This window comes from Ovis canadensis, chromosome 6 (assembly GCF_042477335.2).
Source record: "Ovis canadensis isolate MfBH-ARS-UI-01 breed Bighorn chromosome 6, ARS-UI_OviCan_v2, whole genome shotgun sequence".
Taxonomy (NCBI): domain Eukaryota; kingdom Metazoa; phylum Chordata; class Mammalia; order Artiodactyla; family Bovidae; genus Ovis; species Ovis canadensis.
The window spans coordinates 109,897,138-109,914,528 of record NC_091250.1 but is presented as its reverse complement, the minus strand read 5'-3'; the positions used below and the strand labels follow the sequence as shown (position 1 = coordinate 109,914,528).

The following is a 17,391-nucleotide window of genomic DNA, read 5'->3' as shown; positions in this document are numbered from 1 at the left end:
TTCCAAGTAAAATTTGAAAACAGAAAATTTGGAGATCTGTGATTGTTTGGTTTTTATTTTTCAAATAAAGATATTAATAAAGCAACTATAATATATAATTACTATAAGTTTATAAAAAGGATGAAATTTCAATGTCCAAGTCTCCTCATTTTCCCACGAACTCGGTGTAAGCATAGTCATGCACCGTGGTGGTTCTCCAGACCAGCACAGGGAAGATACAGTTAGATGTCCACAGGAAGTGGCGTTCTAGATTTTTGGGTGCTGTTGCTTCCAGAATGACCCAGGGACATGCATGAGTGAAGGGGTGGGTGCTTAGCAGTTTCATGGAATAGCTGGTCTGAGAAAAACAGCTTCCCCACTGCACCCATTCACCTTCATATCAGAAAAAGTTGAATGATAATCCGTATTTATGCATTAACAGAGATCACCTGTGATGCCTGGTTTTCCTGGAAAGTAGCTAACTAGGCAAGAGAGGGGCTGGAAGCCGTGATTTAGGATCTGCCATCAGCAGGAACACTGCTCTCTGCTTTCAGCCCAGAGGGCGGCTCCTCTTTCCTCCCTCCCAAACCAACCCTGTCTATTATCTGTCACACACTCATTTCACATGCTAGAAGGTAACGCTCACAATCCTTCCAGCTAGGCTTCGACGGTACATTAACTGAGAACTTCCAGATGTACAAGCTGATTTAGAAAAGGCAGAGGAACCAGAGATCAAATGGCTAACATCTGCTGGATCATAGAAAAAGCAAGGTAATTCCAGAAAAACATCTACTTCATTGGCGACGCTAAAGTCTTTGACTGTGTGGATCACAACAAACTGGAAAATTCTTCAAGAGATGGGAATACCAGACCACCTGACCTGCCTCCTGAGAAATCTGTATGCAGGTCAAGAAGCAACAGTTAGAACCAGACATGGAACAATGGACTGGTTTCAAATTGGGAAAGGAGTACATCAAGGCTGTATATTGTCACCCTGCTTATTTAACTGATATGCAGAGTACATCATGCAAAATGCTGGGCTGGATGAAGCACAAGCTGGAATCAAGATTGCCAGGAGAAATATCAATCACCTCAGATACACAGATGACACCACCCTTATGGCAGAAAGTAAAGAGGAACTAAAGAGCCTCTTGATGAAGATGAAAGAGAAGAAGGAAAAAGCTGGCTTAAAACTCAACATTCAAAAACTGAAGATCTTGGCATCTGGTCCCATCACTTCAGGGCAAATAGATGGGGAAACAATGGAAACAGTGACTGACTTATTCTTTTGGGTTCCAAAATCATTGCAGATGGTGACTGCAGCCATGAAATTAAAAGACTTTGCTCTTTGGAAGAAAAACTATGACAAACCAAGATAGCATGTTAAAAAGCAGAGACATTACTTTGCCAACAAAGGTCCATCTAGCCAAAGCTATGGTTTATCCAGTAGTCATGTATGGATGTGAGAGCTGAACAATAAAAAAGGCTAAGCACTGGAGAACTGATGCTTTAGAACTGTGGTATTGGAGAAGACTCTTGAGAGTCCCTTGGACAGCAAGGAGATCAAACTAGTCAATCCTAAAGGAAATCAGTCCTGAATATTCATTGGAAGGACTGATGCTGAAGCTGAAACTCCAATACTTTGGCTACCTGATGCGAAGAACTGATTCAATGGAAAAGACCCTGATGCTGGGCAAGATTGAAGGCAGAAGGAGAAGGATATAACAGAGGATGAGATGGCTGGATGGCATCACCGACTCACTGGACATGAGTTTGAGCGAGCTCCAGGAGATGGTGAAGGACACGGGAGTCTGGCATGCTACAGTCCAAAGAGTTGCAAAGAGTTGGACACAACTGAGTGACTGAACATCAACACTAGGGGGTAAAGAATCTGCCTGCAATGCAGGTGACGCAGGAAATGTGGCTTTGATCCCTGGATCAGGAAGATCCCTTTGGAGGAGGAAATGGCAACCCACTCCAGTATTCTTGCCTGGAAAATCCGATGGACAGAAGAACCTGTTGGGCTACAGTCTGTGGGGTTGCAAAGAGTTGGACACGACTGAGTGACTGAACACACACAGGTAATCTACTCAGCTCCAAGGGTAAAACCCGAGTACTGTTGATTCTCCTTGAGTTGGAGCACAGCTTCCCCAGGTCGTTTCCTGAAATGTCTGTACATAAAAATGGGACCGCCTTCACCATTTTTAACTTCATTTTCCAGAATTATGTATATTAAACCCTCAAGTACTTGCAAAAACAACACAATGCAGAGAAAAAAATAAAAAGATTGTAACGTGAGTCCATACTCAGTTTCAATTGAGGAAAGCTCCTTAGACACAGGATGTCGGTGAAGGCATCTTCATCCGTGCCCCATCTCTTTTCACCAGCATTATAGAGAATCTGTTGGAAAAGAGAGAAGACGTAAATGCTAGTACGGACCCAATTCTGTCTCTTTTTGAGGAGGTGGGATGAGAAGAGGAGTAAGTTTATTTCATAGGTCACTGAGGTCTTCGATAAGCCATGTCTCTCACTTCTAGCAGAAAAAGCTGGCAGTTGAAGTGGCAGGAGCCAGGGGAATAATAACCAGCACTGGGGAAGGCAGAAAGATGGAGCTAAAGTATTGCTGGGCTTCAGGCTTCTCCTTCAGACAGAAAAGAAGACAGCACAGCCCCAGCTGATGCCGGAGATATAAGAAGGCAGTAAGGAGGGAGGAGAGTTCAAGGACATGTTTTCTCTGCTCTGTTACTGACCTGAGCATCCTTTTTGGCCAGCTGCTCATCCACTTTTAGACTCTCATCTCTTCTGCCCTAATGAGAGAAGATAAAAATGAAGGCAGTCTTTTTAAAGATAAATATTCCACCATTTGGCATTTGAACCCGCGGGGCCTCTTAGAGCTGTTTCTTCCAGTGAGGACCACATGGCCCAAAGGAATTGAGCACTCACAGCTTTCTTTCTGGCCCTGCCGCTGACTAGCCATGAAATCTGTAGCAAATCCCTACAGTCTTCCGAGCACGAGTTTCCTTTTCTGGAAACTCAAGGTCTTCAGGGAATCATAAGACAAGCCACACCTTGGGAGAAAATGTATGCAAACACATATCTGATACAGGGCTTGTATCTAAAATACATAGAAGCTCTTAAAACTCGACAAAAATAGAACAAACAACCCAATTAAAAAAGGGCAAAGCATCTGAATAGATATCAGATACACAAATGGTGAGAAAGTGCATGAAAAGATGCTCAACAACATCTCTCTCTCTGTGTCATGTCCGACTCTTTGTGACCCCGTGGACTGTAGCCCACCAGAGTCCTCTGTCTGTGTGATTTCCCAGGCAAGAATACTGGAATGGGTTGCCATTTCCTTATTCGGGGGATCTTTCCGACCCAGGGATTGAACACAGGTCTCCTGCATTGGCAGGTGAATTCTTTACTGAGCCACCTGGGTAGCCCACAGTGAAATAGCACTCAGTGATGGAAAAAAAAAAAAAAAGGAAAGGAGTTATTAAGCCATGAAATGATGCAGTCTGAAAAGCCTATACACTGTATTATTTCAACTATAGGACCATCTGGAAAAGGCAAAACTATAGAGATAAAAGATCACTGGCTACCAGAGGTTCAGAGGGAGAAAGAGAGGGATGAATGACTGAAGCACAGATTTTTAGGGCAGTAAAACTATTCCATATGATTCTGTAATGGTGGACACAAGACATTAAACATTTGTCCAAACCCAAAGAATATATAACGCAAAGAGTGAATCCTAATGTACGGACTTTAGTTAATAATGTGTCAGTTCATTCATTGATCATGTAATCATCATCTGATTCGTTTATCATTTAATTCATTCATCAACTATAACCAATGTACCATGGCAAGATGTGTGCAAGGAGGAGGGGCATGTGGGAGGTTTCTGTAGCTTCTGCTGCATTTTTCTGGAAATCTAAAACTGCTCCAAAAATAAAATCTATTAAAATAAACCCCAAACTCAAAGATTCCCCACTATCTCTACTGTTGAAGGCTCTGTGGCTAAGTGTGTGTGCTTGCACATAAATTATTCAGGACATTATAAAAGATGGAAGATGGACAAGGAAAGAGGATTGCCTGAATTATTTTGCAAATTACAGATGAATGAAACTTTTGGCTCTAATACTTTAAAAAATGCATTTGTTCTAAACTAGTGGTTACGAATGGGGAAAGGGAAGCAAGCAGGGGCATTATAGGGTTAGGGGAATAAGAGATATAAATTATTAAATATAAAATAAGCTATAAGGATACACTGCACAACACAGGAAATAAAAATATTTTATGATAACTATAAATAAAGTTCAGTCAGTTCAGTCGCTCAGTCGTGTCCCACTCTTTGCGACACCATGGACTGCAGCAAGCCACGCCTCCCTGTCCATCACCAACTCCCGGAGCTTGCTCAAACTCATGTCCATTGAGTTGGTGATGCCATTCGATCATGTCATCCTCTGTCGTCCCCTTCTCCTCCTGCCTTCAGTCTTGCCCAGCATGAGAGTCTTTTCCGATGAGTCAGTTTTTCACATCAGGTGGCCAAAGTATTGGAGTTTCAGCTTCAGCATCAGTCCTTCCAATGAATATTCAGGACTGATTTCCTTTAGGATTGACTGGTTGGATCTCCTTGTAGTCCAAGGGACTCTCAAGAGTCTTCTCCAACACCACAATTCAAAAGCATCAATTCAGCAATTATGCTTCAGTATAAATAAATAATAAACAAAAATTTAAAAAAATATGTTTATGCCTATTTACAAATATTAGGTCTTTGTATGTCTGCCTGACTTTTGCATGATTTATTTTCTCTGGCTTCCAGTGCTGCTGCTACTCTGCTCTAACTGGCCTTCTCTGGTTTGTGGCCTTCTTGTTTTCCTTTCATCATTCACTTGGTTCTAATAATGAAAGTGTTGATGATCGTCGGCATTAATTCCAATAAGCTGCCGCCACCACATATCAATGACTTTCTCTGCTGTTATTTATACTCTTTCTCTCTCTGTATTTTCACAGCACCCTTTGTGGTTGGTAATACTATTATTTTCATTTTACAGATGTGAAATGAAGGCTTTAAGACTTGAGTTAAAGTAACTTGTCTAAGTACACAGAGCTGGTAGGCAGCAGAGGAGTAGGAAGGTCCAGGCCTGATTGTGAAACCCTGTCCAGGAGCCCTGCTCTCCACTGCCTCCTGTGGGCATGTGTGCTCACCACACATACAAGTAGATGTACACTTAGGAATACTGACCTGTGGGATTGTATGTTTGTAGTGATGTCTCATCAACTTGAATTTATAGATTCAAACTTCAGAAGGCTTTCACCATTGAAAAGAACTGAAACTATAATGAGGATAAATTGTTCCCTAGTAGCATAATGACAAGTGTCGCCTCGACCCTCAGGCTGGGACAGCGATCGGGATTTTCCTACAGAAACATCAGTAACCTCAGACATGCAGATGACACCACCCTTCTGGCAGAAAGTGAAGAGGAACTCAAAAGCCTCTTGAAGAAAGTGAAAGTGGAGAGTGAAAAAGTTGCCTTAAAGCTCAACATTCAGAAAACGAAGATCATGGCATCCGGTCCCATCACTTCATGGGAAATAGATGGGGAAACAGTGGAAACAGTGTCAGACTTTATTTTTTGGCATTCCAAAATCACTGCAGATGGTGACTGTAGCCATGAAATTAAAAGACGCTTTCTCCTTGGAAGAAAAGTTATGACCAACCTAGAAAGCATATTCAAAAGCAGAGACATTACTTTGCCGACTAAGGTCTGTCTAGTCAAGGCTATGGTTTTTCCAGTGGTCATGTATGGATGTGAGAGTTGGACTGTGAAGAAGGCTGAGCGCCGAAGAATTGATGCTTTTGAACTGCGGTGTTGGAGTAGACTCTTTGAGAGTCCCTTGGACTGCAAGGAGATCCAACCAGTCCATTCTGAAGGAGATCAGCCCTGGGATTTCTTTGGAAGGAATGATGCTAAAGCTGAAACTCCAGTACTTTGGCCACCTCATGCGAAGAGTTGACTCACTGGAAAAGACTTTGATGCTGGGAGGGATTGGGGGCAGGAGGAAAAGGGGACAACAGAGGATGAGATGGCTGGATGGCATCACGGACTCGATAGATGTGAATCTGAGTGAACTCTGGGAGTTGGTGATGGACAGGGAGGCCTGGCGTGCTGCGATTCATGGGGTCGCAAAGAGTCAGACATGACTGAGCAACTGAACTCACTGAACTAAACTGAAGGGGTGTGTAAATCAGCTGAAAGAGGCTGTTGAGACAGGGCTTAAGTCATTTCCTCTCTTGCACATGTGAGTGTGTGTATGCTAAGTTGCTTCAGCTGTGTCCAACTCTTTGGGACCCTATGGGCTATAGCCAGCCAAACGTCTCTGTCCAAGGGATTCTCCAGGCAGGAATACGGAAGTGGGTTGCCATCTCCTCCTCCAGAGGATCTTCCCAAGCCAGGGATCAAACCTGCATCTCCTATGTCTCCTGCATTGGCAGGCGGGTTCTTTACCACTAGCGCCACTTGGGAAGCCCCTCTTACACATATCTATGACTGTACCTCATCCCTGACCTTCAGTTCAGTTCAGTTCAGTCCCCCAGTCATGTTCCTTTCTTTGCAACCCCATGGACTGCAGTATGCAAGGCTTCCCTGTCCACCACCAACTCCTGGAGCTTACTTAAACGTATGTCCATTGAGTCAGTGACCCAACCATCTCAGCCTCTGTCATCCCCTTCTCCTCCCACCTTCAATCTTTCCCTGCATCAGGGTCTTTTAACAATGAATCAGTTCTTCACATCAGGTGGCCAAAGTATTGGAGTTTCAGCTTCAGCATCAGTCCTTCCAATGAATATTCAGGACTGATTTTCCTTAGCATGGACTGGTTGGATCTCCTTGCTGTCCAAGAGACCCTCAACAGTCTTCTCCAACACCACAGTTCAAAAGCATCAATTCCTTGGTGCTCAGCTTTCTTTATAGTCTAACTCTCACATCCATACATGACTACTTGGAAAAACCATAACTTTGACTAGATGGACCTTTGTTAGCAAAGTAATGTCTCTGCTTTTTAATATGCCGTTTGGTTTGTCAAAGCTTTTCTTCCAAGGAGCAAGTATCTTTTAAGTTTGTGGCTGTAGTCACCATCTGCAGTGATTTTGGAGCCCCCCAAAATTAAGTATCTCACTGTTTCCATTGCTTCCCTATCTATTTGCCATGGAGTGATGGGACCAGATGCCATGATCTTCGTTTTCTGAATGTTGAGCTTTAAGCCAAGCTTTTCACTCTCCTCTTTCACTTTCATCAAGAGGCTCTCTAGTTTTTCTTCACTTTCTGCCATAAGGGTGTTGTCATCTGCATATCTGAGGTGATTGATATTTCTCCTGGCAATCTTGATTCCAGCTTGTGCTTCATCCTGCCTGGCATTTCACATGATGTACTCTGCACATAAGTTAGATAAGCAGGGTGACAATATACAGCCTTGACGTACTCCTTTCCCAATTTGGAACCAGTCCATTGCTTCATGTCCAGTTCTAACTGTTGCTTCTTGACCTGCATACAGATTTCTCAGGAGGCAGGTCAGGTGGTCTGGTATTCCCATCACTTGAAGAATTTTCCAGAGTTTGTTGTGATCCACACAGTCAAAGGCTTTAGCATAGTCAATAAAGCAGAAGTAGATGTTTTTCTGGAACTCTCTTCCTTTTTCCATGATCCAGTGGATGCTGGCAATTTGATCTCTGGTTCCTCTGCCTTTTCTAAATCCAGCTTGAACATCTGGAAGTTCTTAGGTCATGCACTGTTGAAGCCTGGCTTAGAGAATTTTGAGCATTGCTTTGCTAGCATGTGAGATGAGTGCAATTGTGCGGTAGTTTGAACATTCTTTGGCATTGCCTTTCTTTGAGACTGGAATGAAAACTGAGCTTTTCCAGTCCTGTGCCCACTGCTGAATTTTCCAAATTTTCTGGTATATTGAGTGCAGCACTTTCACAGCATCAACTTTTCAGACTTGAAATAGCTCAACTGCAATTCCATCACCTCCACTAGCTTTGTTCATAGCGATGCTTCCTAAGGCACACTTGACTTCACATTCCAGGATGTCTGGCTCTACATTAGTGATCACACCATCATGGTTTTCTGGGTCATGACAATCTTTTTTGTATAGTTCTTATGTGTATTCTTGCCACCTCTTCTTAATATCTTCTGTTTCTGTTAGACCGATACCATTTCCACCCTTTATCGTGCTTGACCTTACCATCTTTTTTATAAAGCCATCAGCATCCTAAACAGAGACAGCAAGGTGTGGCCACATTTTGGTCACATGGTGATGAATGGTTAATCGGCTCTTCCACAGAAGGCAAGGATGAAGTTGCAGAAAGTCACTTTTTAAGTCCTGAGACTGATATACAACTTCTCTGAAGGTAATTCTCAATTATGTTTCCTACTTAATTTAAATGCTACCAAAAGTGATATATTCTTTGAAGTTCAGAAGAAAATCAGCATGTTCTTAAAAATGGAGACACTTACAATGGAAATAAATGATTTTTCTTCTAGATGAACTTGTGTGTGTGTTTAGTTGCTCAGTTGTGTCTAACTCTTCAAGACCCCATGGAGCCTGCCAGGCTCCTCTATCCATGAGATTCTCCAGGCAAGAATACTGGAGTGGGTTTCCATCCCCTCCTCCAGGGGATCTTCCCGACTCAGGAATTGAACCTAGGTCTCCCATATTGCAGGTGGATTCTTTACTATCTGAGTCACTAAGGAAGCCCAGATGAACTTATAGAATATTTTCTAATGTATTACAAACCCTGATCAAAATACATTGAATCCATATACTGATCAAAACAAGATTTTTTGTCTACTCATTATGTTATACTTTTATGACGGTAGTTAAATATTATGCTGCATGGTAGTGATGCAAATGTAAAATGAACAAATCATTTCATAAGGAAAATTGCAGTCTCACTGTCTCAATTTGGCTGTTTGAAAACTTCCTAAAAATCATTATTGAGCATGCATCTTATTGGGGAAAATGAAAAATGAAAAACAAAAACTTACATTTGCTAAAATCAACAGAGCTTTCCGGAAATCACCCAATGTTTCAGAACTAATCTCATCTCCAAGACTCTTCTTGTACACTGAAACCAGATAAGAATGAAACTAAGCCTTGAGAAGCTAAAAATATCATTTGAAAACAGAAAAGCTTAAATGTCAACATTGGCAAGGAATGAGTACCTGATAAAATAAATCTTGCTACTGCTTCTTTTCTTAATCTTTTAGTGCTCTTCTGCAATAGATAAATTCTTCTTATAACCATTACTATAGTGTGTGGTGTGATAGTAGCACAGAGTAGAAAAAAAAAAAAAAAGCTGCCATTCTGGATCAAATCATGGTTCATTTCATCTGCCTACGGTACTAAGAAATGTATAGTGAGAAAGCTAGGGTGGCTAAGCTATTAGTGTGCTTTCCAGTTTCTACTACATCTTTCTTCCATAGGAATAGAAACCTGGCCTTAAGTAAGACATAGTACACACAGCTTCAAGACCACATTCTCCGCTCTCCTCTTGGCATGAAATGTAGGCAGACCTTTAGGACACTGCTGGGAAATCTCCTTAGTGATGGCTCATGTCCATCTTCGTGCCTTCCTCCGTCCTACTGCTTGGTGTGTAGATTGATTGCTGGAGCTCAGGCAGCCATCTTGGTCTGTGAAGAACTACATCTGAGTGATGGCATAAAAATAGGCAGGAAGGGGTCTGGGTTCCTGAAAGTTCTGAGGAGCTATCATACTGGTCCTAGAATTGCTTATGTCTACACTTCTATATATGAAAGAAATAAATGTTCATCTTACTTAAGCCACTGTTATTTTTGCTGTATTGAACCTATCTCTAATCTTAATGCATACAGCTAGGTTGCATTATTTGATAGCTCTCAAAAGTAAGAAAGCTACCCTAAAACATACTGTTTTTCCATAACAAATGCCAACTGTGTGTTCACATATTTTAGTAGCCCTGTACTAAAGAGCCACCTGTACACCTGGATGCAGCTGATACCATGGGGCTACTTGAACTGCCTGCCTCATTCTCAAGAACTCTATAAACTAGTCATATGAATACTTAGCCTTTTAAATCAGTAAAGCACGACTATAGAAAGTGATATGAGGACTTCCTTGGTTGCCCAGTGGTTAAGAATCCACCTGCCAATGCAGGGGACATGGGTTTGATTCATGGTCCAGAAAGATCCTACATGTCGAGGGGCAACTAAGTTGCAGGGTGCTGCAACCACTGACCCCACGCTCTACAGCCCATGAGCCGCAACAAGTGAAGTCACTGCAATGAGAAGCCCATGCATTGCAACTAGAGAAAGCCCGAGGGTAGCAACAAAGACCCAGTGGAGCCAAAAACAAACTTAAAAACAGAAAATGATTTGAGATTATCTAATCTTAAAAACTGTGTTGAGAGAGAAACTTTTTCAGTATGATTTTAGTAAGTCTCTTTTATGAAATCTATAATTTTCCAGAGCAATTGAAGTAAACAAAATCCACTATAAATACAGATTATTTATCTAAGTAATATTAACTTTTAGTAGGCATCATTTTCCCTAACTCATGTTATTGTTACATCTATCCTTCACTCTTAGAAAAAAAAATTTAATTTAAAAATATCAAGCCTAAGGATGATGTTGATTTGTTAGAATTTGAAGAAGTATTTTATAACACTAGAATTATCTAGATGAGTCTCATGCAACCTCCCACACCTCCTTTTTACTCCAGGTATTTTTTTGCAGGAAAACAGTAAGGAACAGTTAGAATTAGACATGGAACAACAGACTGGTTCCACATAAGAAAAGGAGTACATCAAGGCTGTATATTATCACCCTGCTTATTTAACTTACATGCAGAGTACATCATGAGAAACACTGGGTTGGAGGAAGCACAAGCTGGAATCAAGATTGCCAGGAAAAATATCAGTAACCTCAGATATGCAGATGACACCACCCTTATGGCAGAAAGTGAAGATGAAAGTGAAAGAGGAGAGTGAAAAGTTGGCTTAAAGCTCAACATTCAGAAAACTAAGATTATGGCATCTGGTCCCATCACTTCATAGCAAATAGATGGGGAAATGGTGGAAACAGTGGCTGACTTTATTTTGGGGGGCTCCAAAGTCACTGCAGATGGTGATTGCAGCCATGAAATTAAAAGATGCTTACTCCTTGGAAGGAAAGTTATGACCAACTTAGATAGCATATTCAAAAGCAGAGACATTACTTTGTCAACAAAGGTCCATCTAGTCAAGGCTATGGTTTTTCCAGTGGTCATGTATGGATGTGAGAGTTGGACTACAAAGAGCTGAGTGCTGAAGAATTGATTCTTTTGAACTGTGGTGTTGGAGAAGACTCTTGAGAGTCCCTTGGACAGCAAGGAGACCCAACCAGTCCATCCAAAAGGAAATCAGTCCTGGGTGTTCATTGGAAGGACTGATGTTGAAGCTGAAACTCCAATATTTTGGCCACTTGATGCAAAGAGCTGACTGATTAGAAAAGACCCTCATGTTGGGAAAGATTAAAGGCAGGAGGAGAAGGGGATGACAGAGGATGAGATGGCTGGATGACATCACTGACTCAATGGACATGGGTTGGGTGAACTCCGGGAGTTGGTGATAGACAGGGAGGCCTGGCGTGCTGCAGTTCATGGAGTCGCAAAGAGTCCAACACAACTGAGCGACTGAACTGAACTGAGACTAAAAATATGAAGATTTTTTTCAATAAAAGTTAAAAACTACTTTATGCATTTTGGGGCACAGTAGGGTACAGAAAAACAAATACAGTGTCTTAATAATGCAGAATTTGAAGCAGAAGTTAGAGCTCTTGATTCCTGATTCAGTGTTCTCTCATGCACTGTTGACTTTAGAATACTGGGAAGAGCTCAGAATTTAGATCTCTATTCATTGAAGTGTTATTGCATCATTGTACTGTACAAGCCACTCCATATACTTGGTCCTTCTATGAGGGCCATGTTGACAGTTCGTCTGACGGATTTCTAATGCATAGGTCACTGTTTCACATTATATGACGCCATCGTTCTCACTACAGCTGACTGCAACAGAGTTGGCCTCTGACTAGAGGTAGCCAGCAGCCTATGAGGTGACCTGGTGGGAGAACTCTGCCTAAAAGAAAGTGCCTTTCTGAGCCCACTGAATCCTCTCTGTTACAGAGTGAGCCGTAGAAGAGTAATAATGAAGTGGAAAGACTCCCAGAAATAAAGCATAAAACTGAAGCCAAGAAAAAATTAGAAACCGTGAGCAAATGCAAGCCTTGAGGAGACACATACCATGTGGTGAGTGAAGAGATATTACTTGGTCTCTTCAAGAACAGCAGAGGCAGAGAAGGAGGGGAAAATGTTGCTCGGATGGAGATGTACAGGGGAGCCACGGATGCCTGATGCAAAGGGAGTGACTGGAAGGCTGAGTCCCCAGGAAAGTTCTGTGTCCTGTATCAGCTTGGCTCTACATGACTGAGATTACTGGCTGTAGCTCTCTTCCTTCTTTTACTATTTCCTTCTTTCAATTCTTGTGTATCATGCATCCCTACTTACCAAGGGAACCTAGATGAGGTTCAATTCTTTCTAGCTTTAGACAGCTTAACTCACACAGATACCGGGACATCTGGTACCTCTGAACAAGGATCCACTTGTCATATTAGCAAAACAGTAGTCCCATTCACTTGGCTCTTGAGGTCCCCTATCTCAATCTTAGGGATATCCATTCAAAAAATATTCTGAGCACTGGAAATAAAACATAGAGCAAAAAAGACAAAAATTCCCCCTTCATAGAGATTACACCACAGGGCTGTTTGTACATAAACAAATGCTGAACTTCAGGGAGAATTTTGGGGTCAGTCAACTCATGGAGTGGTAACTCTTCTAACAGATACCAAAAAGCAACATAGCATCTTGGGATATAGCCCCGGGGTCTCGTGATTTTTTACAAGTACATCTTGTTGGACTGAGAGAATCAAAGACATTAAACACCCACCATGTACCCATCTATGCCTATTTTTGAGCAATGGTCTCATCTACCCCAAATTTGCTCCTTTACACCTTGACTTGTGGAGCTAGGGGCAGGACTCGACAAATTATATTTCTCTTTTGTCGCCCCCACCGCCCCACCTCCCTCTCAGGTTCCACCAATGAGGGGAGGAGAGGGAGATCAGATGGAAGGCAGGAGGAGGAAGGCAGGACAGTGTCAACTGGGTGAAGAGATTCACCCAGACAGCAGCAGTTGGCTCCAGGCTACTAGAACAAGTCACCATTTACATGCCCCTGGAGGTACTAGCCCTAGCGAGATGGAGCCCCCTCCACGGAAATCTGAACTCCAATTCCGAGGCCTTTCCTCTGAACCCCTGAAGCACTGAGTTGGCCAAAAAGTTTGTTTGGGTTTTCCCAAAAATATTACAGAAAAACCAGAACAACTTCTGGGCAACCCAGTACCAACATCGGAAAGTACCAGCACCCTCCTCTGAGCTAGTTTCTAAACACCCTAATCTCGTCCCGGCCTCGAGGGTTACACTTCTGAGCTACGCCTGTGTTTCTGTTCCACTTTTTCAGTTTTCCAGAAGGTGCTTAAACAATTCTTGATATTAAAATTCTCTAATGTGTTTGTGGTTTTCTGACTAGACCTGATTAGCACATTAACAATAAAATAGTCACCTATCTTTGAGGGATCTACATTTTAATGAGAAATTCTCAAAGTAAACTCTCTAACACCCACCTGGGGACTGGTATATCCCTCCTTTTGCTCTCTTCCACTACAAAAGCTCCCATGATACAAAACCATAGAAACCATAGCTCCCTTAAGGTACTTGGAGGAGGCGCAGGGAGCTGTTGTTTAATAAGAATTGGGCTGGTCATTGTCCCTTGCTTTTTGCAGCTAACCTCTAAACAATCAGAATTTCCCCAATAGGAATATCATTGTTATTCATGGAGGGTCCCTTGAACCACAGCTGGGTTTATGCTAACAAGATGACTCCAGATGGCGCTGGGTCACACTAGAAAGATCAACTTGGTGACTAAAGGGTTAAGGCTTTGAACCATGTGATATCAGCCTGACCTCTAGTGGGCAGGAGGGGACTAGAGATGGAGTTCAGTCATATGGCTGTGATGGAGTCAGTCAGTCATGCCTGTGTAGGACTTCCTTGGTGGTCCAGTGGGTAAGAATCCATGTGCAATGAAATGCAGAGGGCACGAGTTCGATCCCCAGTCCGGGAAGATCGCACATGCCATGGGGCACCTAAGCCCGTGTGCCGCAACTACTGAAGCCTGCACGCTCTAGAATCCATGCTCTGCAGCAAGAGAAGCCACCGCAGTGAGAAGCCCACGCAGCACAACCAAGAGTAGCCCCTGATCGCTGCAACCAGCGAAAGCCTGTGCGCAGCAATGAAGACCCCGTGCAGCCGAGAATCAATGAACAAGTAAAAGGTTCTGTTGCTCAGTTTCTAAAAAAAAATCAGGCATGTGTAATAGAACCCCACTGAAAACCCCAGACACCAAAGACCAAGTGACCCTCCCTGGTTGGCAGTTAAATACATCACTGTGCTGGGAGGGGGATGCATCTTGCAGACCTCCAAGCGCTATGTTTGGGACCCTCCCAGACTTTTCTCAGTACATCTCTTCATGCCACCAGTCTTGATGGTGCCCTGGAGTAGGAAATGGCGACCCACTCCAGCATTCTTCCCTGAAAAGTTCTATGGGCAGAGGAGTCTGGCGGGCTACAGTCCATGGGATCACCAAGAGTTAGACACGACTGAGTGCTCACACACACACACAATTTCCCACACCAAAAATCATGAGGCTAAGCCCAGTGTTTTTAGCATGTCATATGAATATACAATGATTTGAGTCTCTTCCATTGATGAAAATGGTTGATTCAATTAAGCAGCAATTGCTGAGAGCAAAATCCACTAGAGTTGTAATGTTTACATGCAAAGCATTAATGCCATTGCTATATAGCAGTTTCTAGCTCAGATCATATTAAAATGTTCTCTGAAAAATCCACAGTCCTTAGCCCATTGTAGAATGTGTCCTCCTTTTTATACTCTTGCCCTCTCAAAATCACTCATGAAGAAGAGCTTGGTGGGTTTCTGGGGGAAAATAGCATTGGCTCACATAGGTGTGAACAGCGGTAAAGGTAAGCAGAAAACATGATCACCTGTACAGTAGGCATGGCCGATCTCCTGCATCTGCTTGCTCGTCCTAGTGGTTAGAATTTCGATCAGCGCATCCTCATTTGTCCCTGTGCCCTAGAAAGAAAAAGGAAAACATTTTTTTAAAAAATATTTATTTATTTGACTGCACTGGGTCTTAGTCATGGCATTCAGGATCTCTAGTTGTGGCATGCCAGCTTAGTTGCCCCACAGCATGTGGGATCTTAGCGTCTGGATCAAGGATCGAACCCATCTCCCTCGAATTGGAAGACAGATTTTTAACCACTGAATCACCAGGGAAGTCTCATGGAAAACTATTTTTAGAACACTTTAAAAAAACTCAGCTTTACGCACTTTGGTCTTAATATCTCGTTTTACTTGGAAGAAAAGAATCATTTTTAGTCAATCACTTTCTTTAAGCCAGTATTTAAATTTTCTGTATATTTTAGTATTAAAATAACATGAATCATCTAAAGTTAACTGACATTAAAATTTTAAAGAAAATGTCCTGCTGTAGTGTAAAAGTTCATTGACTAATTCCAGGAGGAAAGAGTATAAAGGGAAAGCTTACATCAGGATCGGAAGTGAGCATTCAGATGCGTCACTGTATTTAGAGAGGGCTCTGCAATTCTTTTGAATGAGTTCATCCTTGTGCCAATGTACCGCGTTGGTCAGCAAGCATCATCCTCTTCACTGGGGAGGTTTTTAAAGCCTTGATATTATATGAGACCATGAGCCCAGCTGGTTTAGAGGCTAGTGATTCCTGAGTCTTGGTTTATATTGAGGTCACTGAGTCACACTGTAGAAGCCATTTACACTAGCACTTGATCAAAGCAGGTCAAGGTAGTGTAAGAAAAGAGGCTGAATTGTGTCCCTCTGTGGCAAAGATTCCTAGTGGTTCCCCAATAGATCTCCTTTTCAAATTATTTATTTTATTATTTTTAAATAGACTTTTTTTGGGGGGGTGCTTTCCTTCTTTTAAAACTTTATTGAAGTATAGTTGATTACAATGTCATGTTAGTTTCAGGTGTACAGCAAAATGATTCAGTAATACATTAACATATATACATTCTTTTCTCATATAGGTTATCACAGAATATTGAGTAAAGCTCCCTGGGCTATACAGTAGGCTTTTGCTGGTTATCTATCTTTTATACATTAGTGCGCAGATGTTAATCCCAAGCTCCTGATTCATTTTAGAGCAGTCCTAGGTTTACGGCAAAATTGAGCAGATCCAATATTTCTTTTATCATCGTTGATCAGAATTCATTGTTGACAGAATCCCCATTTTCAAACTTAGCACAAAGCTACCCAAATAAAGTGGCTTCCCAGATGGCTCAGTGGTAAAGAACCTGCCTGCCAATGCAGGAGACACAAGAGATGTGAGTTTGATCCCTGGGTTGGAAAGATCCCCTGGAGGAAGGCATGGCAACCCACTCCAGTATTCTTGCCTGGAGAATCTCATGGACAGAGGAGCCTGGAGGGCTATAGTCCATGGAGTTGCAAAGAGGTGGACACAAATGAAGCGACTTAGCACACATGGACCCAAATAAAGACTGTATTTCTCAGCTTCCCTTAGAGCTAGGTTATCTATATAACTAAATTCTGATCCATGAAATACATGTGATGCCTCACGTACAATTTCTGGGAGTCCGTAAAGAGAAAAGATGAACTTTTACACGTCTTGGCCTTTGACTCTTTTCAGTTGTCTGGAATAAAGGTGTAATGGCTGGATGTTGAGCAGCCATCTAGATAAGAAGTATAATCTACAGGCTGAAGATGGTGGAACCTCAAGACTGAAGGTCTGATAATGATGGTGCATGATACTGAGCTATGGACGGCTTCCTTTGGATTTCTTTTACACAGAAGGAAAATTTCTAATCCTTGTTGGCTAATCTAATTCTCACCATGTCACCTGCTAAGCTGTCCCCCATGTAGCAGCCACAGAAATGCACTGCTGAGATTTCATTTCAAGAGAACACGCTGCAAAGAATGTAGCTGGCTGACAGCTTCCAACCTTTGGATCTGCCACAAAATTCACACCAAGATCATGGTCTCTCCAGGGTGCTTTCAGCTATGACTGAGCATGGAAGGGGAACCGAAGGTGGGCCACCATTCCACCCCATGTAAGACTCCTCCAAAGGGCACACCTTGCTCAGGGCTCCCCATCGGTCTGCCACGGCTTCCTCAGAGCAGTGCTGTAGACGGAGGCTCTTCCTGTCGG

The 17,391-nt window shown here is 42.5% G+C and overlaps 1 protein-coding gene across 2 annotated transcripts in view; it reads right to left on the bottom strand.

Annotated features, from left to right (window-relative positions):
* ANXA3 (annexin A3) overlaps window positions 1–17,391 on the bottom strand; it is a 74,399-nt gene that overhangs the window by 15,262 nt on the left and 41,746 nt on the right. For both annotated transcript variants that reach the window (XM_069594452.1, XM_069594453.1), the window contains exons 6-9: window positions 15,173–15,263; window positions 9,030–9,109; window positions 2,730–2,786; window positions 2,286–2,379 (exon numbers count right to left, since the gene is read on the bottom strand). In XM_069594452.1, coding sequence (XP_069450553.1) covers window positions 2,286–2,379; window positions 2,730–2,786; window positions 9,030–9,109; window positions 15,173–15,263 — 322 coding nt within the window. The remainder of the gene's footprint in view (window positions 1–2,285; window positions 2,380–2,729; window positions 2,787–9,029; window positions 9,110–15,172; window positions 15,264–17,391) is intronic.